Genomic DNA, 22,750 nt, shown 5'->3' on the forward strand with positions numbered 1-22,750 from the left:
AACAGTTAATATAGCACTTCACCTCTCCCCCTTTACACCCCTGGGCTCAAAGCGCACATCCTAGCCGAATGCTAGCGCCCAGGCCTCTCAGTGGGATGCCATGACAGATGAGTCTGACGTAAGGTTGTTTAAAGGTTGTAGACAATATTAATTATTCAGCACTGCCAAACAATAGGGCTGTCTGTGTCAGGGGGAGTGCTGCGCTAGTTGGACTAGCAGCACCTGCTAGTTTGCCGCATAGCGCCACAGGATTACCAAGTATTGTCCCCCACCAGGAGGACAAAGAAGGTTTATTCAGGAAAAATACAACGCTATTCAAAAAAACCTATGTGTGTGTGTAAATGTTTAAGTAAGGGGTGGGGGGGTACTCTCGGGGGCTCAATCCCACCCTACCTGGCGCTCACAATGATCGATGTGGCCATTTGTTTGGAGTTGCCCACGAGAGCAGAACACCCACTTATGTGATGTATTGTTGCTGGAGTTATTTATGATGGTGGCACACTTCGGTTCTTGGCGGGTGCATATTGCGCAGGTCGTGTTTGACATGGACGACCAAGAAGTGAACAAGCAGGAGACACGCAGGCGGCCTGACCTGAGCAGTGCCTTATGGGCCTCTCCTTAAAAGCGCTAAACAGCAAGTTAGCACCAGCTGACGTGTCACAGATATCGTGCAATGCGGTGCAAAGGGAAGGAGGTTGACACAGGAGGGTCTGACATCTGACTGTGATGAACCAGAGCGTCTGCCATCTGAGCCTGCGTGTACGGGGATGGGCCAGGACGTCGAGTTGAAGTAGGCGTCGAAGGGAGACGGAGACAGAACTGAGGACAACTGAAGCTCCAACCTGTTTGTTAGGCACGGCCCTTCTCACTGTCTCTTTTTAATCTTACCTCCTGTCTTCTGCGGGGGTGGGGGGGAAGTCTAACATTGCATCGCCACACGGCCCCCATGTGCATGTTTGGCTTTGAAATGCTAATCCCAGAAACAAACGTCTTGTCTCATTTAAAGCCACTGTGTCACTTCCCAGGTGGGTGTGTGACAGAGTGCCCTGAGGGACCCCTTCTAATGATGCTAGACCCCCACTGTAAATATTGAAGGGTGGGACAAGGTTTCCGCACATGTTCTGGCAGAAAGTAAACCGTGTGGAAGCAGGAGTGTGTGACCTTCCTATGTCCTGTTTTCCAGGCCAGAATGTGTCCCCCAGGCTCTCAGGTCTTGGAACACCTTAGCTGAGGGGCTTATCGTGGCAATATCATTGTAATCTTATAAATCACTTCTCAAAATATATTAGGCTTGCAGTTTGCAGTCTGTGCTTGTTATTCCTCCTGGATTTACCAGTTTTATTACCCTTTGACACTGTTTCTAATTCACGTGAGACATGTTTATTGTTCATTCTGCAGGTTTATTGGGTGTTTTTAATGTCTTTGTACTTTGTAAGTTTGTTTAGAAAGTGCAACACAAATAAAGATCTTCCCACAAGGGATAAAATGCTTTAAAGGTATTTGGGTTTCACTTGCTCTGCGTTCTCCAAAATCGGGATTTAACCACAGATTTAGTGAACTGATTCCACTGTAATTTAGTGATTAGTCACATTGATTTAGAGGAACTCTCTTCCATTGGCAGTTAAGCCAGCAGGACGTCTTTTACCTTCCTCTGTGGGAAAGAGGTAAGGAATTTAACACAATTTTATGGATATAAATAGAAGTGGAAATGTATACAGCGGGATGTGTTTGTACAGTATAACCTATCCGTTGTATGACCACTCTTGCAAGAGTGTGATTAGAGTAAACTGTGAGCTGGGTGGACTCAGCTGATGTGTGAGGAGGCCGGCAAAGGTAAACAGAGGACGGCAGAGTGGGATCGATCCCATTCTCATCAGTTCCAACCTCAGGGCCCTGGCCTGGAAATTGATTGGACCCGCTCAGGGAATACCGTGAAGGTGCGCCTCATTAAATGGGGAAAAAAGGGGGCTACTTGGCTTTAACTCCAGAGTTGCCATGGTGGGCGGCCGGTCGACTAATGTTGGGCTAATGTGTAGTTAGTGTGTCCATCACCTGGAGAGATGACAGTGACTGCCGCAGGGGAGCCACTAGCTCCCCTCTCGCTCCCCCTGCGCCATCTCAGAGAGGAAAAAATCAGCCCCAACAATCACTCTCTCTTTTACACACACTTTCGATCTGTCTGCCTGGAAAGGTGGCATTTAGTCAGCGTTCCCCTCTTGGTTACTCTCAGCTGGGTGGCCAGACTCCAAATGCCACACTGGCCAGCACTCCTAAGTCGCTTTGGATGGCCAGCTTTGTGGCTACCACTGGCCTGCGCAGTGGGGGACAGGCAGCCATGTCGGCTCAAAGTGGAGACACAGGTTGGTTTCTTCTCACTAAAGGACAGGCAGACAATCATAGAGATGGAAGGAGGGACAGATAGAAAGAAAAGGACGTCCGATATCAGCGCTCAAAGGCTTTGTTGTGTGTTTGAGCTGTAGTGATCGAAGGGGAGTGGATTTGGAGGGTGTTGAAGGGACCATAAAGGATGACATTTCTTTGAAGGGTGTGTTGTATGGAGTGACTGAGAGGCTGCTGAGCAGTGCCACTGGCTGTGTATTCTCCCTGACAAGCCCCAGTCCTTGCATGTCATCCCCGCTGTGATCAGAGCCCTTTGGAAGCAAATGGCAGGATGATACTGTTTGCAGCTTCTACCCAACACAGACCTCACTCAAGTTGTTTATTCAAATAATGACTTCCCTTTGTGTGAACCTGCTCAGGGGGCAGGATGGTAGGTGACCTGTAATTTATTCATCACTTAAAAATATCAACAATTCTAATATTTTTGTCTCACTGTCATAATTTGCATGAACCTGGATATTGGGGATTTGATTTGACTGCAGTACCTGTTGTAACAGCCATAGCAGCTGGGATATAGATCTTCTTACCTCTGCTAAGGAGGTTATGTTTCCACCCCTGTCCGTTTATTTGTCGTTTAGTTTGTATCCTTGTTTTTAGACAAGATTTTGCAACAACTCCTCGGAGGATTACCATGAAACATGGTGCAAGGATGTGGTATGGCTCAGGAAAGAAGCCTTTGATTTTAATGTGGATCCAGGAACTACTTATCAAGTTCTTTAACTTTACATTTATGTAGGTACATTTAGGCACTTAATATCGAGGAGTGTGTGCAATTTGCTGCAGAACAGGCCAGTGGGGCCTTGGCAGAGGTATCTGCGGAGTGTGATTCTAGTTAACATGGTGCCCAATAGTCTTTCCTTGCAAAAATGTGAGGTGAACAATAGAAGCATGTTCACGTGAAAGGGATGTGCCAGATGACTGTGGGGTGTTTGACCCCTTGCCCACTGAAACAGTGGACTGGCCTCATTGAAATGTATGAGAGTGCAGTGTTTTTTATTAGGAGCCGACATTGCTCTGAACTCATTAACCAGTACAAATTAGTTGTATATGAACATAATTTGTCAGAGACAGGGTTAAATGAGAGTTGATGACAGGCTCATCCCAAAAAAGTCTGTGCTACATGAGTGGAATGATCGGTGCCAGATACATCAGTGAACCGAAACAACTAGAGGCAAACGGTCATATTCACCCGTGGAATCCTTACACCTTTTTGAGTGAACTAATGCTCAAAGCTTTTAGTCACTATGTGAGTTCATAGCTACAAAAAAGGCTCTGCTGTACTCATTCACTAATGCTGTGTTAGAAGAACAATAAACAAAGTAGTTTTCAGAAAAAGGAACAATAGCGCTCTCAGTCCCTTCTGATATGCGAGTCCTTTGTATGCGACTACGTTTTGTGTTGTACAGTTGTCTGCGTCAAAATGTAATAGAGCGTGCATTGTTTTGGGTGGATGATGCTTTGTAGGACGTTTTGGGGGAGGGCAACTCGCAGCGTCTCACATTTGCGTTTGCAGCAATTGGGGCAATCTCTGACATACACACTCGCTGCAGCAATTGTATGCACAGACATTAACAAAGCCACTAACGCACCTATGTAGACAGACACTTGCGGGGGCACACGACACACTGATCCTCATGCAGCTACAAACACACAAACACGCATGCAGAGAGACACACTTAGAAATAGATAGGGCTACACCTGGCTACATGAAGCATCCTTGCGAGGATTAAATCAGCACTTCAAAAGAGCAGGAAAGAAAAACACTCCCAGCGGAGGAGAGGGGAGCGGTTCGGCAGCCGGGACTGTCATCTCCAGATGGAGCAAGGGTGTGGGGAGAGGAGGGGAAGGAAGGGAAGAGAATGAGAAGAGGAAGAGGGTGGAGTTCTCAGGTGTGCTGACTTGAAGGTGTGTCTCTTTTTTTGTGTGTGTGTGTGTGTGTGTGTGTGTGTGTGGGGGGGGGGTGTGTGTGTGTGTGTGTGGGTGTGACTAGATATACTCAAATTTGTGTGCGAATGTGTTGCGTGTGTGCACTCTGTGTTTGGTAAGGGTGAGAGTTTAGTCCCAGAGACGACCAATGTTTGTATTGTTTTTAACGCCTGTAATTAAAAAAAAAAGTGTCCTCACTGTACAGAGACATTTTAATAAGGACTGAATGCAGGATACAATTATTTAATGAGAATATCTCCCTCAGTTTGAACGAACAAAAACATTTCTTAAGGCAACATTTATTTGTCATCTCTCAGAGGTTGTAGGAACATTTTCAGATATTTTTTATATCTTTTATATTTTTTATCAGTTTGTAAGAAATTTCTTAAATCAATGAAACATTTTTTTACAAGTAGAAATGTTGGATTTAAATGGGACAGAAAAAAATACTGAAGATTTATACTCAATTTACTAAAATGTCAGTAAGTTACATTATTCTTTAAAGTAGTGTATGTAACTTGTGAGCTTGTTATAGAGGTTGCATTCTTAAGTTACGAAAAATTGTTTAGACTAATTTGACTTTTACTGTTCTAAGATGATGAATAATTGTGGAATAAATCTGTCGAAAGATTTGGGTTAACAGCAGTTTTTCATGTTTTACATTTTTACAAACATGTATGACTTTAAGTCACATGTATAAATGCTTGACATGATAGTTTCATAATTTGCAGTAATACGAACAAATATTGTGTGTAAAGTTTTACTATTTTAGAAAAAATCCTGAGATTAGAAGACGTTTTGGGGAAATTGCCGGTCTGAACTAGCATTTCATTGTGTTTTAACATGTGTGTGTGTGTGTGTGTGTGTGTGCGCGTGCGTGTGTGTGCGTCTTGCAGGTGGAGTTCGAGTGGCTGCGGCAGTACTGGTTTCAGGGCCGGCGCTACGCCCGCTTCTGCAGCTGGTGGACCGGACCAATGGAGCAGCTGGAGAATGACTGGAAACTCCTGGAAACCATGGTAAGGTCCGCTCAGACAGACGCACTGCTGGGCACATGTCTGGATTTATAACCATGACTGAGTTCACTGAGTATCGTCAATTCTGTGACACTCACATTGGTCAAATGAGACGTGTTTTCATCTTAATTTGAAGGCTCTGTCTGTAGCTTAACATTTTTTTTCTGTGTGTGTCCCAGGATTTACACTGACGCCATTCTTGTTTTATATAATATATGCAAAACATATGTGAGAATACATAATTAAAAAAAAGTAAATTATCCAAAAGCAGTTCCTTCAAGAAATTATAGAACATTACTTAATGACCCTGATTTTAATATTACATCTGAAGGCAAAATGCAAAAAATATGAGCGAGCAAAGATATCCTTAAAGGCAAAATAATAGTGATAATAATAATAATAGGGTTTTGAACTCTAAATGCACAACATGTCTCCGCTTGTGATCTGTCACTACATAGCGCTCCTCACAAGAGGAGGGTGTGTGAGTAAATTACATGATGGATTGTCTCACTTCCCACCAAGGTGCATTGTGAAGGAAGCGTCATGTGTTTGTCGAAGCCTCACAGAAGTTTTATTAGAGAGGAACATGGGCACACAGCTATTAGTTAGAAAAGGAATCACTTAGTAATGTCAGATTTATAATTAAGTCATCTTACTCACTCCTCTGTGCTGTACATATGTGCCATACACGCGCACACACAGTAGATATACAGCACACTATCACACACACAGATACATGCTTGGTCTCGTTTTCTCTCCCTCCCCACGCGTTCTACGCAATCCTTCTTTCATAGCTTGATTTCAGAGTGTGTTTGTGTTCATATGTGTGTGTGTGTGTTTAACACCCAGACACCAGAAGCAGCAGGGGGCACTCTTGTATCACTGTAGCAGCGGCAGAGGGAGCGAAAGAGCTGTGCTCCTTTTTTCCTCCCTGCTCTCTCCCGCTCTCTCTCTCTCTCTCTTCCTCTGTATGTGTCTTTATGTCTCTCGCCCGTTCCTGCTGTCTCTGGGAGCTCTCTGTCTCTGTCAGTGTCGAGTGCTGAGCAGTAATCACATCTAATGCTCAGGCGGGGATAAAGACAGGGGCTGGAGAACAGTGCTGCTGCTGCTGTTGACACTGCCCAGCTCTAGTCATGGTCTCTCCCTCTCCCTCTCTCCCTCTCTCTCAGTCAAACCGCCTGGCAGCGGGTGGGCGAGGGTGGGTTGGGGGGGAGTTAGTAGACAGGGGCTAAACTCATCTAGAGCTCCACCTCCGGGCCCAGATGAAGTGTGTGATTTGGACCTGTATTTAGAAAAGGGCATCAGTGAGATGTGAGGTCTTTGGCTCTGCTGCTGCGTCTTGGTTTCTGTCTTATGGACGAGCGAAGACACAGTGTGGGAACGTCCAAACGTGTCCACGTGTTGATTTCTGAAATTCAGCATCAGAATTTATAAGATAGAGCAAAGAAAAAGTAAAAAATAATGCCTTTTCTGGAAAAGGTTAATACAATAAAATTATTAAATATGTTTATATATCCTGTGTCTGCAAATACAGTATAATTTTTTTACATTTGACATTACTTTTATGTGTTTATAGCAGCATACATTTTACAGTCTGAGTTATTTGATTACACTATTAATTGCATTCTGTCAACCCGCACAATATCAAGTAAATGTCTCCTGCAGAAATGCTTATTGAACCTGTGTAGAAAATAATACACTGGTGAGCGCATAAATGTAACGATTCACTATTGTGATGAAAGACAACATTATTGCTCTGGCAAGCAATATTTACATACATGCATCGACCCCTGATACGCTGATGAAAAGCACTTTATAGACTGACTTATAGATTTTCCCTTTGGAGCTTTTGATAGCTGTGGCTTCTCTGCAGCCAGATTAAAACACATTTCTCTAAATTACTTTGAGTTATTTAAATTATGTTGGTTCCTATCTGCGTTATTTTATTGCATATATTTTACATTTTGAAGCTGGCAATTGACAACGCAGTGTAATTTAGTGAAATACGAGTGACCCGCCCGGCGCAGATGCCTGTTTGCCATTTATTTATTTAGATTTTTTTCTGTTTCTGCCTGCAGAGGATATTTTAATACAGCACTATTTTTGTCAAATTTGATATCACCACGGGTTGTTTTAAAATAACAAATACATGTCTCTTTAAATAGAGTTTATAAAATGTGTTGTTTTATATGCTGCGCTGTAGCAATAAAACAGCCTATTGTTTTATCCTGCTAAAATAGCAATACAAACAGCGGAGCCTTCCCCTCTTTATTGTCATATTTAGCACACAGTGTTGTGGGATGCGCAGGGCTATGTATGCGTTTGTTAGTCTGTGCGGAGAATATTGCAATGTGGGGGGACCAGCTCCTGTTTATGGATACTGTCTCTCCCTGGGGCTCCCTCTCTGCTCCTCAGCCTGTTGTCATGCAAATGCTTATCCTTCCATTTGAATGACATTTTGATAAAATACATAAATAAATATATAAGGAAATCGAAACAAAACAAGTCCACTGGCTCGCGCGCCTCTTTTTTGGTACCTCATGAATTCATGTGGTTCCCTGATAGACACAAAAAAGTAGGGGTTTCTGAATCAATTTCAGGCCCAGATACAGGGAAAGGTATTGTGTGTGTGTGTGTGAATGTGGAGGTTTCAGTGTATTTAAGTTAAAGGTTGTTTTTCTGGGGGGGTGGAAAAAGAACATTAACATAAAGGTTTTATTTTCCCTTTTGATTCAGGGTGCTGGACTCCATTTAGACCTGCCTGCTTCTCAGCTTTGTGTTCCCTCAGGACGCTGCTATCATGGCTATCATACAAATAGTGACATTTCTTTAAACTAGCAACAATGAATAGCTTTGGTGTGACTGACAATAGACAGAGAGTCTTGGCTTTATGCAGAATATTTTAAATACCGGTGTGGTATTTTTTTATCTTTTCCTCTTTTCACTGTGGGGGAGAAGCGACAGAAGCGAGCCCATGAGCACATCTCCCTCTTATTTATTTTAAGTCTCCCTGTCCTGTGTGTGCATGCACATGTGTGTGTTTCCGTGCACGCGTGTGGGTGTGTGTGTGCGTGCCAGTGATGTTAATGTATGCACTCTGCATGACTTTAATTGATTTAGCAGCTCTGCTTGCACAGTATAGCTTTTTCCCTAATTTGTCACTTTCCTGACTTCTGTGGCTGCTCATCTCGCAACTTCAAAAGCCACCACGGATGCAAAGAGATTTCAGTGCACTCCGTCTCCCTCTTTCTCTCTCTCTCTCTCTATGTACTTTCTTCCTCTTGTTCTCTTGCTTCCACTCTCCCGCCACATCTCCCTGTCTCTCCCTCACACTTTCCCCCTTATTTGACAGGAGAACGAGCCTTGTAGACGGAATTCTTTTCAACACATATCAAGGAAATTAATCTACTTTCATAATAAATGGGATCCACTCCGTTGAATACATTTGTATAATTCAAAATGTACAAAACAGGAAGTAGCATCGGGGCCATGTCTTCCTCTACTCTGTTCACCCGGCCTGTCACTCCCTGTTTTCCAATGGTTTGGTCACACACACACACACACACACACACACAAATATGTGCAGTACACACTTTTATTTTCTCATTATGTGACTAAACCTACCTCTGATTTATAACAGAGGCTGCATGGCTTTTTCCATGCATACCTGTGTGTGGATCTGTGTGTGTGTCTGTGTGTGTGTGTGTGTGTGTGTGTGTGTATATGTGCGAGGATGTGCTTGGTGACCATTTCATCTTCTCCCCTCCCTTTAATAACAGTCTTTGCAAACAATCTGAGCCGGCGAGGAGGGTTGCACTGCAATTGTACACAGCCTGGCCAGGTCGCAATCGATAGCTGATTAGGTTATTGACCCGGCACGTGTGGAGGGAGGGTGCTTGGGAGACGGTAGCAGAGGGAGGGAGGGATAGTGAGCTGTAGGGAGAGACTGTAGAGGCAGACACAGGGAGGAAGAAAAAAAAGAGAGAGAGAGAGAGAGGTTGTGTGTGTGTGTGTGTAGGGGGGAGGAGGGATGGGGTGGGGGGTCAATGTAAATGTTATTGCTGTGTGAGCTCATTTGATCAAAGTCCTGGAAAGGTTAAGCGAATCCAATCTGGTTTTGTATGGCAGAGTGGAGACACAGGCGCAGGGGAAGAAACCCCAGGACGGAGAATGGATTATCATATTGGCGCTGGAGTAGCAGGGGCCTCCGACGGACAGTTTACCCTGCCCGTAATGCGTTTAGACAGCAATTGGCCTTAATAACCTTTATTGACTTCAGCGGGTCAGTGCCAAGAATCTAATTATCAAAGTGTATCAATTTCATTGGAGTTTAGAGTTGCCCCGCTCAAAATAATTATTTTAAGGTCGGGCCGGGGCAATTAATCCCTTCTCCACTTATTTGATGGCTTTGTAAAACATTATAAATGTTGTGGCGTCTGTTGTGCGTTGCGCCGCAAATAATTTCGGGGAGCAATTTTTTGTAATGTATTATTCGGTGAGCTCTCCAGGCCGGTCCAGCTGGGGTGGGGGGGGAAGACGGCACATTTTGGCCAGCGAGGCCAGAGCAGCATCATGTTGCAGATGTTTACTCGTCGTCATTTTTCTCTCCCTCTCGCTGTTTTACTTGCACAGTCAGTTTTATACCCACTTTATATGCACACATGGAACCCAGATTAATTATAAGTGTGAACTAAGCAGTAAACTGTTTAAAGACCCTTTTTTATTGCTCATTATGAAGCCATTTATTATCTCTTACATTAAATCACACTGTTTATGCAACATATTGTTTTGCATTTTAAGCTCTTTACTGTGCAAATAGGCTTATACATTTCCTGTATTCCAATTATTTGTGGCTCTTTAAGCATGCAGTGTGTGCATGTGTGTGTTTGTGTACATGTAACTTTATATGTATGTCCACAGTGTGAGTGAGTAGAAGTGCACAGTAGTTTATCCTTCATTGACAGTCAATATGTGCTCTTACCTGGATTCCAGCAGCTGTTTCTCCTTATCACACAACATAGACTAGAGGCCTAATCCACGCGTTCATTATGGCACGGCCTTGTTTACCCGCAGCTCTATATTAGCTTGCTTTGCTTTGCCCTATTTAGACAGAGCCGTATAAAAAAGAAATTACTCAAAGATTATTGTTATTATTCATTTAAAGAGGAAATATATGGCTGATAATACATTTTACATCATGCAGCAGCTTGTGTTTGGAAATATAAAATGAAAAGAAGCAGGAAGAGACGGAGCGACGGAGAAGGGAGAAAATCTAGCGGTGCAAAGGTATTTGCAATTCTCTTTGAAGTCCCTATTCAACAGGGTAAGCTGAATTTTCGGCAGTGCCTGATAGTGTTCTGCGTAAATGCTTAAAGCCCTTTAGAGAATTTTCATGGGCAGATACGCGGTGGCTTGAAGGGAGCGTTTATGTTACCTGGAGCCAATGCAGCTCGCAGCTTTGTACCTAAAGATGTACACTAGTGGTGAATGGTATCCCACAGAGGTTTGTCTATGACAGAATCTCGCTGCAACATCGCTGTAAGCCAGAGAGGAGGAAGGAAAAAAAAAAGAAAAAGAAGAGGAGCGATGAACAGGTTTAACCCTGTCACTCCTCCGCTGACTTCTACAAAGACGAGGAAGGACAAAAACAGCGAAAGAGACACGCTCATAATAAACACACAGTTTAAAAGAAACTTTGTGGTGTTTTCATTTGACTCATGGAAGTTTGACGAGGAGTAGTTTTGCAGTTGAAAATTAGATTTTGTAAGCCTCCTTTCATGGATTTATTTTGAAGCTACTGCACATTGCGGTACTACAGTATTCAGTTACTTTTGAATGTTGCGTCCTAGAATAAAAGTGGTTCATAGAAATGTGCGCAAATATGTACACACACACACACACTCTGCTCTGACAGTCATAATTGCACTTGTGGTCATAGTTCAGAGTGTGCCAGTTCATTTGATCTCCTTGGGTACATTTCCTTGTGGAGCACGATCTCATTTAAAATGATTAAAATGATGCCTCATATGAGTGTGTAATTATTTCTCAATGACAGGATGTAGCACCTTGTTCCTGAAACCTAAGGTTGCGTTTTCATTCCTCCTGTCAAGTCAGACCTGAGCAAACTTGTTCCTGTGCGGTGAATGGCTGGATTTGGAAATGTAACAGAGGAACTTTGCTATCATTGACTGATCATCGAGTGGCACAATGCGGAAAACCGCAAATGATACAATGGCACTGTTTAACCGGCACGTAGGAAAGAGAATGAGCTCATCGAAAAATCCCTCTTCTTTTTTTTTTGTCTTTGTGCCAATGATTGGAGTACACCTCTTTCTACAGTGAGGAGGTGGGGAGTTTTATTGACAGTGGTTTGGATAATTTATTTTGTTTGTCTGTGAATTGTGATGTTGACAGCGTTTTTACTGTATCAGCGGGCTTTGAAGGCGGCTTGTCTCGTCTTCTTAGAAAACAAATGAGCACTTTACAGAGACTGATCTGCCTGATCCGCTTAGCAGCTCCCTCAATCCCCGCATTTATTTATTTACTTACTTATTTACTTACTTATTCATTTACTTACCTCTGTATGGATTTGGTTTGATTTCCCCCCGCCCTTCTACTACAGGGCCACCCCCTCCTCTTCCTCTTCCTTCTCTTCTTCCTTGGCCCCGATCAGCAAGATAAGCCTTCAGAGGAGGAGAGATAACATCCATTAAAGTAGTAAAGAGGAATTATGGGGCAGCCCAGATTAATCACTGCTCAGCTTAATCGCATTCAGTGTGGACGGCGGGGTTGGCTGCGGGGCCCGGCTTCTTCCTGTGTCATACCAACAGAGACAGATGCAAGGATGGAATATGTGTGTGTGTGTGTGTGTGTGTGTGTGTGTGTGTGTGTGTGTGTGTGTGTGTGTGTGTGTGTGTCTGTGTGTCTGTGTGTTTGTGTTTGTGAGTTGCAATAGTGCCTTGATGGGGGAGAAAGTATAAAAAGATGAAAGAGAAGATTTCAGAGCATCACACAAGCCCAGCCCTCTTATAGCTGACTGGAGACATTACTACTAACCAGCTCTTGACATATAATTATTCCATCACTTTGATCCAGGTGTAATTGTTTACTTTTTCCGGGATTCATGTCAAAGTAGGGAAGTTAAAGAACACAACAAAAAAAAAAAATTGTTTTGTCACTAAAGACAAAGAGAGTAACTTCTAGTCTTGCAATGTATAGCATTTTATTGCAGCATTAATCCTATTGAATACTGAGTACATGGCCTTCAATATTGATCATGTTCAGAAACAGTCCTACACATATTGAAACATTCTGAGCTCTAAAATAGGGAGTGAATTAAAAATAGCCGTGAAACTCTAAACCCTGTGTATGCAATTTTAATAAAACCATGTGAATCTGATTCTGGATCCTCGTCAGTGCCTGTTGTTTATATCCTTCTCCTTGGGTAACTGCAGGTCAACTCACATTCATTTCACATTTACTCGCGCAGCCCCTAATCACAGTCACAGTCTCCGAGGACGTCCTATCGCCCCCACACACAGTGAAACAATAAATAAAGGCGATTAATGAAAATGAAAACAGCCGACACCAGTATAGTTTTCTCAAAGTGAACAATAGATAAATTATCCCTCCTTGAACCTATTAAGGAATAAAAAGGAGTAAAGCAGTTGTAAAATGGAATTTTTAGAAAATATTATTTCACACAGGTGTATTCAAAAACCTCAGTAAAAAATGCACTGAATAAATAAAATTACCTCAATGGGTAACTTGCTGATTTTTTTTCTAAAATATCATTCGGCAGTTGTGTAAATATAACTTCTTGACTTTATGTACAACAAACTTAATTAATTTGTCTGTTGCCAATTGGAGTATTTTGGTAGACAAAGGCTCACAGCTACAAAGTCATACATGGCTTTGTTACTGAATCACACTTTACATGTCGGTGAACAAGATTTAATCCATAATCATCTCTCTGTTCAAATTTTGCACTTGATATCCCAGCGCCTCTGTAATGCTTGAAAGACGCAGGAGCATCTTTTGTGTCGGGGTTTTCGAGTACATAAAGCCACCTTTCAATACAATTAACACAGAGAATGGGGCGATACTGATGGTAAGAAGGTGTAAAATTGTTTGATTTGCTTGAAGAGATGCAAAGAAGAGGAAGATATGTGGGAAAAGATTGTTCATGATGATTGTATAATTTCTTTGGGGGGGAGGTGGAGGATGCACAACAAAGATGAAAACATCGGAGGAGGGGGTTGGACCATTAACCGAGGTGGGGGGGGGGGAGAACCGAGAGATAACGGTGAAGATTGAAGTGAAACCAGAATGGAGAAAAAAAAGCGGAGGCTGTAGACAAGGTGATGTGAGTAGAGTCAGGAGGAAAGACACGTCCTGTGAGCTTGAGTTCTTTCTTTGTCTGAGTATAAGCCACGTACAGTATACAGAGGGTAACCTAGCAGGGATCAAACAGAATGTGTGTGTTCTTCCATGTGTTTACTCAGTTTATTCAGTAGTTTCTCTCCAAATGTTTGTTTAGTTTCTTTTAATCATTGTTAATAATAGTAATGATAAGTGAACACACCCATATGTCTGTTATAATCATTAATTGCATTGTTTAGTCAGGTGTTAGCACAACCACTGTAATTATTCTGTAACTGAGTGATTGTTTGGGTAATAACTTTTAAATGACCACTCACACGGTAACTGCCAGTGGTGGAATGTAACAGAGTATATTTACTTTGTTACTATACTTAGGTAAATTTTTCATGTAACTGTTCTTCATTTGTATTTGTGATCACTATTGAGAGGGGAAATGGTCCATTGATCCATTCAGAGCAAACAGGTAACACTTAGCAATTGATTTTACTTTTGATATTGAAGGTACTTACCTACTTTTACTCAAGTAATCCGCTCTAACTTTGTTGTTGTTTTACAAATACAAAGCTTCTGGCTGTACCACACTGGTGATGCTGAGAGTGTCCATCCCTGCAGGTGGTGAAACTCTTCCACCCTTTTATCCTTCCCTTGCAGATAGTGCGATCTGATGGCTGGTGTTAAATGGGTGAGATGTAGGACAGTGTAATTAACGCAAGTCCTTTAGCGGGCCCCGCCTCACTCCGCTGGGAGCGCCCGATATAGCGCTCATTAATTCCTATTTGTGTGTAATGAGAGGGTCATGTTGGATGTAATAAATGGCTCTTTTATTTGGGTATGAGCTGCAGGGCGGCATTCTCTCCTGGCTAACAGTCTCATAAACACCCTTTAGCCGCTCTCATCAGCCTCCCTGGGTGGGTAGCAATCACATGTACATGCATACATAACACAGTGGGTAGGGGGCACTTTGTAAATGTGTGGAGAATCATGTTGTTTAGAAACACTTGAGTAACTTCCTCATACCACTTTTCCTTGTAACAACAGTGTATTAAAACCTTTAAAAATGACCTCTTTACTGAAAATATAACATGTAACATTTCATCTTTACAATAAAAAGACATATTTAGTTGACTTGTGTACTTACATTATCCAAATGTTTCCATCAATGTTTAAACCCAGAGAAATCTCCAAAGTTATTCAAGGTTAGAGGATGAAGGAACAACACACTGCTAGCCAGTTAGCGAAATGGCAGTTTTTTTCCTGCCACAGCTTGTATTGGTCACTCATATCAGGATTCTTCATTTGCTGCCTAACACGGAGTGAAACTTAAAAACATTACCTCATCCCTGAACACGATGTGTGAAGTCATCAGGGGCTGCGTTCAAATGCCGATCCAAAGTTTCAATACCCAGCTAAACAAAACAGTATAGTTGGGGCCAACAAAAAATGTCATGAAACTGATGAATAGAAAGAAAAACAATGATGTCAGTATACATAACCATAGAGGCTTTATTCTTGTCAGGTACACGATGTAACTCACTCCGACATGTAGTGAATTCACTTTTAAGTCCATTTAATTAATTAGATTACACTGATATACTCCTCAGTGGCATTCTTTTTCAAGCATGTATGCTTTGTGTCGAACATGTGGCGGTGAATGTAAAAACCGCCAGTGTCTGTGACGTCTTTGCCAGATTGAAGTAGACAGCATTTTATAGAGGATGTGAGTCCATAATCCAGTTAAATGTTAGTGCTTCATGGTGTGTGCCTTTGTCTATTACTGCAGAGCCATGTAGTGGGGAGAGAATTGTATAAGGCAAAAAGAAAAGGGGGGGGCTGCTAGTCAATATCCATAGAGAAGCAGCAGATTAAACACACTACTGTTATTGAGGAACAATGATGCAAAAGAGACTGTTATCCATGAGTATTGATGTTATATTAAACAAATAACAGAGCTCAGGGAATTGAATTCCGGAATAATATTAGAAACAAAACTGATCTCAAATTATTGTCTGCTTGTCCAACTCAACTCCTTTTATTGTATTTTTTTGCCAGTTTCTGTCCTGCTTTTGACATATGCTGCCTCTAATTCACCACGGATGTTTGATCAGACATACAACAGCTTGTTTGGTTTCACCACAGCAGCCTTCAGGCAGATGCAAAGATTTGGAGAATCACTAAACTTCAGACTTTTTTGTAGTCAATCAAAACTTTGTAAATATCTCCAACCCCCACAAAAAACTAAACTGCTCTATGGGAGCGTGTCTAGATGGATGGAAACCCTTTTTATTGGTTTAGCATTTTTTGAAGACGTGAAGTATGGTGCGGCGTGTGTATGTAACACTGTAACTCTAGGGCTGGCTTTGGCCCCAGTCAGCAAAAAGCTTTTTACTGGCAGGAGAGTGAGGCGCTGATCACAATCTGCTATCTAGAGCGAGAATCTAGACTCAGCTTTCATACACTGAAAGAGAGAAAGGGAATTTTAACAGAGTAGAAGGTGCTTTAGTGTCACGCTCATCGCAGACATCTCTGTCCAGCTCTGTCTTCATTGTCCTGAATTAGTCAAAGCACCTCTCCAAGCTCTCTTGTGATGGATGGATGATGCATTCTTGCCAGGCCAGTGAGGAGTTTGAACAAATGTTTATGTGTGTGTGTGTGTGTGTGTGTGTGTGTGTGTGTGTGTGTGTGTGTGTGTGTGTGTGTGTGTGTGTGTCCGTGTGTCCGTGTGTCCGTGTGTCCTGCCCCAGCCTTCTGGAGAGCTCATTCAGACTGAGAACTATGTGCTTTAGCCATTAAGGCAAACTGGATCCATGCTCCTTATCATGAGACACGGACAAAAGCTTCAGCAAGAAACAGACCGGTGAATTTTTATGTGATATTTGTGGGCCTGCTGGACGACGACCCGACAACAGCTTTTCCTTTTCTTCTCTCCACCAAAAGGCAGCGCCACAAAAGCCTGCGAGTTCTGCTCCATTTGACCCTGTGGAAAGCATATGTCCTCCCATTCGCCCTGTATTCGGCCCAGAAGATGGACAGCTCTAGGGGCCATAGAAAGCGTCCCTGCCCACTTGTGTGTGTTACAATGTCTTCAAACAAAATCACTTGTCAGGGGTCTTCCCTTTTTGTGAGGTTGCCCCCCCCCCATCCCACCCCCAGACTCTTTGTCACTTCAAACATGTTACTCTGATGTTTCAGACACATTTTTCTAATGTTTTACACTCCATATAATCTGCTGTGCGTAGCGAAGCCCATTTTACTGGCTGACATAATTGATGGTGCCTGCAGCCTTGCAAGGGTCAATCTGGCAGAAAAGCCTCGGTGTCTATCACCACGGTGATAGCGAGAACCCAATGACGCAACCACACACCAATGGGCACACACTAACAAAGTAAAATTAGGCATCAATAGATCTTCTTTTAAGACATCCACACAATCTCCTCCCATTTAAAAAACATCTAGATAGACTGAATAGAATTCTTTTGGAAAGTTTTCTAGAATCAGTAAATCAGTAAAATCTTAAATAATTTAAACGGATTACTAAAAACCTGGTATAAGGATGTGGGTTAGGGTTAATCGTGGGGTGGATGTAGGAACTTATTTTCACATCTTAAACAATGTAAAAAATAGGGCATTTTTCAACATTATCAATGATTTCTCCGAATTATTTGTGGATCTTGGAAAAAAACAGGTTTCTTTAGGGGGCTGATATTTATGAATGTGTGCAATTTAGTGCTGATAGAAATTAAACTCTTAATCTATTTAATTTAAATGTGGTTTTATAAGGGGACCAGTGGGCCTTGGTTGAGGTATGTACACTAAGGGCCATTCAAGTTATTATATCATAAGGAATAATATTTGTTGGAACAAATCTTTTTGAAGGTGCCTTGAGGTATTTCTCTGAAAATTAGAGTTATGAGAGTTTTACAGATTATTCAAACACAAATAAAGATACAATTGCACACATAAATAAAATATTTTGTTGAATGATCTTACAGAGACTTTATATAATTTAAGAACAATTTCTTTCTTTCACTGTTCCCCTACACACACACGCAGACGGCGACACACAAACACACGCACACTTTATCATCCAATCTTACGTAATGGAAGCTGAGCAAATTTAATTTCAGATAGGCCTCAATTTTGAGCCATCTGCAATCATGTGACAGCAGGCAGACGGCAAGAAAATAAAACACAGACACACACACACACACACTTTATGACTTTAGGTGTGATGTCACAGAGAGGTGAATGTGCTCTTGGTTTATTTCTTCCTGGACTAATATAATTTTTCCAGCGGTGGAGAGCCCCTGTCTGTTTTCCCCCCAAAGAGCAAAGTAAGTCAGCGGTAGCGTGTAGCAAACACACACCGATCCCTTGTCCAGACTGGAACTGCAGGATCACAGCTCCCCAGTTGTTTATATCAGTGAGCAGAAGCTATCCATTACCCCGAGCAAGGTGCCTGATGTTTTTTTCCACCAGCGGTCAAGTTGATATTGGTTTCTTGTATTAGGGGGGGGATGGAGACAGCTAGGAGTCTGCCAAACTCCCACTCCTAAGACCTATGAAATCAGATGTCAGAGCCGCTGAGCTTAAATCTGTGGCAGCAGATGTCAGTGGAGTGTCTGGAGATGTGGAGAAAAAGGCTTCAACCTCAAACCTTGAGATAATGTGCAGGGCCATATAGATGGGCAACAGGAAGTCAGGTTAGGGAGGAATGACAGCGAGGGATGTTGGACTATGAATAATTCATTTTACAAATCTCATGAAAAAAGTTGCTCTCTGTCCAGGATATTAGGGTATTTGCCAGTCATTCAGCCGGTGTTATTCTTAGATGTTAATCGGTCTTTTAGCTAATGGCTAAAATGAAAATCATCAGAGCTCTCAGTGTCCTGGGGACCAAGTTGAATCCCCCCTGATCTTGAATATTTGATAGAGGTTATAGACAAGGCTTGAGACAAGTTTGAAGCCATAGACAATGTTGTCCGATGTTTGGGGTTAGGTTAAGTTGACACTCTAAATTGACTGTAGGTGTTAATGTGAGTTTGTTGTCTCTATATGTTGGCCCTGCAATTCGCCGGCAACCTGTTTAGTGTGGACTCTGCCTCTCTCCCAATGTCACCTGGAATTGCTGCAGCTCCACCTGTGACCCTGAAAAGAGTGGTAGTACAGATAAAGGATGAACAGTTTGGTCCAGGCCACATGATTAACAGCATCCTCTGCAGCTGAAAACAACTTCATTTAACCATCTCTCACTCACTATATCAGAATCAGAATCAGAATGTATTTATTGCCAAGTAGGTTTACACCTACGAGGAATTTGCTCTGGTTATTGGTGCAAAAAAATGAACATAGAACATAAAAACATACAAACACAATTAATACAACACGCATATAAGAAAAGCAATAAAAAGATACAATATGTATTTACTCACTATTTACTTCCTATTTACTCCCTTTTTTCTAATATTTATACAAAGTAACATTTATTTAGACATAAAAATATCTAAATAAAATATATATAATAGATAAAAGATATAAAAAGTGAAGTAAAAAGTGAAATGCAAAACAGTGGACACTGTCAGATTGCAATATGCAATGTAATGCAGTATAATATAATATAATGTGTTAATTTAACACATCCTTGAGGTGTGGGGGTGGAATAAAAGTCCGGGTCAGGTGGGGGTCCCGGGCCTTGTTGATAAGGCCAACTATAGAGTAACATAGTCTTGATTATATTGGCTCCTAAACATGGTCAATTTTAACTTTTTATGTAGTGAGCTGATTTTTCCAAGGTTTCATGTTGCCTGCTATTACTATGATTCAAAGGCCCCAGTGGCAGTTCAGCGGTCACAAACAGTAGAACACATTACTAGTTAGGGCCACGCCTGCCTCCATATGGGCACACAGACGTGTTGGCACACACAGAGACAGGGGAGTCCACTGGCCTGTTGCTGGGCCTGTTACACATGCTAATGTCAGGGCGGCAGGCGGCAGAGGTTGCCAGTCTGATGGACAGAGGTGTACTTACTGCAGGAGCTGAGGCACCATGGTGGCAAATTAACATCAGCCACCGGCTAGAATGTTTGGTGTTACATTTGCATTTGTTTAACACCTGCCTTTTTTTAGGGAACCATCCATCATTTGCAAAGTCTATAATCTGGGCTAAAAATCACCCCTCTAGGTTGAAATAGTAAATAAGGGAGGTCAATGTGGGGATTTGTAAGTGTTTGTGGCCTGCAGACATAAAAAGTTTTCCCATATAAGTGAGTGCCAGTGAGAAAAAGAGTGCGCTGGGTCCCCCTGAAAATGCTGGTCTGAAGTCAGCTAAGACATTTCACAGGGTGTTAATAGCTTCTCAGACACTGTGGTGCTCAGCTAGTAGCTTTGTTTTATGGAGTGTAAACCTTCACTTTGGCATGCGTCTTTTTTTAACCCTCCTCCCTTTGACCACTTGTTTCTTTGCTATCATGTGAGCCGTGACAGATATTATATAAAGTTTAAAGGCATGTACCCCATATTGCACTGAGTGTATCAACCATCTTCCCAGTTCTGTTACCCTGCGTTGAGTGAATGACATGTTGTTATGTGAAAGAATAGACAGATGCTTGTTGGTGTTAAGATACAGTCCTGGCTTGAGGTGTTAGTGAGCTGCCCCAGGCTGCCCTCAAGCCAGCCTTCGCTTAGAATGCTATCATCACTCTGACTCTCCACCAACGAAAATATCTCCTAGGCCTATAGCTGCGTGTTTGTTTACCTACCCTCCTTCTGCACCGCACCAGAAATGTTTATGCCCATCTGTAGTAAAATAGACAAGGTTGAGTTTGGTGGTCTGGGGACCAGGGATTGGGGGCACCTAGGTCCTCCATGTCCTCTTGTTCACCTCGGGATGTGGCCTGGGTCAGGGGGACATCTGTGGTCAGCATCAGGCTGAGAGAGGTGGAGGCTGAGGACAGCTACTGTCATCGAGGGGTAAATAGGAGGAAAGAGGGGGCTGATTATTGAGAACACAGACCCACAGACAAAGAGCTGTAGTCCAGGCAGAGCTGACTGAGGCCTGGCTTGACCAGTAAACAACCTGTGGGGTGGCTGAATGGCCTGGGGATCAACCTGGGGCTAAACCTGAAGATCTCTCTCAGCAGCGGCTCTTCTAAACACAAGATCACACAAACACACACACACATTCTGGCATGTAAACACACACAAATAGGAGGTTTGGCAACACACATGCCAAGTATTAATGGCACACACATCCTCTTAAAGATGAGCTGGGAACAAATGGCTTTTGGATACACACCACTCCCAAACCACAAGCCATCACGTGGGAGGTAAATGGAAGAGGAGGTGTGTTTGCAGGGGTTAAGATCTATTGTGTTGTCTTAATCATCATTGGGTTGGGACAAATACCTTGAACAATAGAAAAAAAACAAGGTGATGATATACACATACATTGTTTAAAAAATAAGACACTAGGTGCATTGTTTGCTCTGTTCCCTCATAGCAGTAAGGTTTCCGGTCCGAATCCTGGCTCGGCCGAGGTCTGTCTTTCTTTTCCCTGTGTCTGTGTGGGTTTGCTCTGGTAAATCTGGGTACTCTCCTGCAGCCTAAAGACATTGGGGTCAAGTTATTTGGAGACTCTCAATTGACAGTAGTTGTGAATGTTGGTGGGAATGGTAATCTGTGTCTGTGTGCTGGTCCTGCGATACGTTTTCCACCTGTCCAGGATGCACCCTGTCTCTCACCCGTTGTCAGCTGGGATCGGCTCCCGCTCCAACCTCCAAAAGAATAGCTGTCTAGATAATGGATGGTTGGATTATTTTAGTGGCTGAAATTTTAAGTTATTTTCATCCCATTTAAAACTAAAGGTCTGTTTTGTCTTTCATTTCTTGCACCTTGTTCTGCTCCCAGACCAGTTTTACGAGAGACAGCTGAAGCGAGCGCGTCAGAGCACGTCTCAGATTAACTTCGAATCACTTGCTCTTCAGTGCTGTGCTTGAACCACTGAAGCTCTGCTACATGGGCAGCGTAGCAATATGATGTCTTCCAACTGAGACAGTGATACAGTCTGAATGCACTTTCTGGCACTTTCTGAGCCTGTCACTCATCCCAGGAGGACGCACCTTGATCCAAACCAAAAGGTACAGTTTCCATAGGCAGGCGACCGACCCTGCTTCCTCCTGGTCACCGTAATCTTTGGTGTCTCCTCATAGTCAGGTGTAATCAGTCACACGCCGCCATGTGTTTTGACACCTGTCCTGTGCGGTGTGGAAGAAGTAAGCATATCACACTGTCGGCAAATCACACCCCTCTCCTTTCGGAAACACACACAGACAGACAGTCACACCTATCTTCACATGAATTAAGACAGACAGGTGGATTGTCGGAAAGGGATTAAAAAAGAGGGAGAGAAGAAGAAATGAAGGTTCCTTTACGTTGTGGGTTTTTTGAAAAGAGGGTTGGATGACTGGGGAGGTGAGTGACTGTTAATGGGAAGAAATGAACACGCTCGACTGGTAGATGTGACAGGAAGAGACTGTTCTTAACAAGGCGTCAGAGTCAGTCAGAGTTACAGATCCATCACTTCTCAGAGGCAAGGAGAAGGGGAGGGGGGTGGGTGGGAGACATTTAAGGATATTCAGAGAGGGAGCGAGTTTGTGAAGGGTAGAGAAGAAGAGGGAGACGGTGAGGGGAAAGAGGGATTTGAGTGTGGCTGACAGCACTGCATTTAATTTGGGCTGCCAGATCCTTTTTCATTTGACTCCCTCTCAACCAGCTTAGAGGCTGCAGAGGACTTGGAGGCGAAGGTTTGCCAGGATGTCTCAGATTAGCACTGATGTGCCACGTCACACTTTAAGCCGGCCTGTAATTCATGTTCAACAGGGGGATACTCACACATTACACTCTGCTGTGCAGGACGTGATTAATTGACTCACACTCTAATATTGGGTGTAATTTGCCCGTCCTCTGATGTGAAACCGACTTTATACTAGACTTACTGTATGTCGCCGTCCCAGGGATGTTATAATGGAGTCTTG

At 42.8% G+C, this 22,750-nt stretch overlaps 1 protein-coding gene across 3 annotated transcripts in view; it reads left to right on the forward strand.

Annotated features, from left to right (window-relative positions):
* Positions 1-22,750, forward strand: part of fto (FTO alpha-ketoglutarate dependent dioxygenase) — a 119,145-nt gene that overhangs the window by 32,333 nt on the left and 64,062 nt on the right. For all 3 annotated transcript variants that reach the window (XM_053414508.1, XM_053414553.1, XM_053414436.1), the window contains one exon: positions 5,223-5,342. In XM_053414508.1, the coding sequence (XP_053270483.1) occupies positions 5,223-5,342 (120 nt within the window). The remainder of the gene's footprint in view (positions 1-5,222; positions 5,343-22,750) is intronic.

The sequence above is a fragment of the Pleuronectes platessa genome, chromosome 1 (assembly GCF_947347685.1).
Source record: "Pleuronectes platessa chromosome 1, fPlePla1.1, whole genome shotgun sequence".
Lineage (NCBI taxonomy): Eukaryota > Metazoa > Chordata > Actinopteri > Pleuronectiformes > Pleuronectidae > Pleuronectes > Pleuronectes platessa.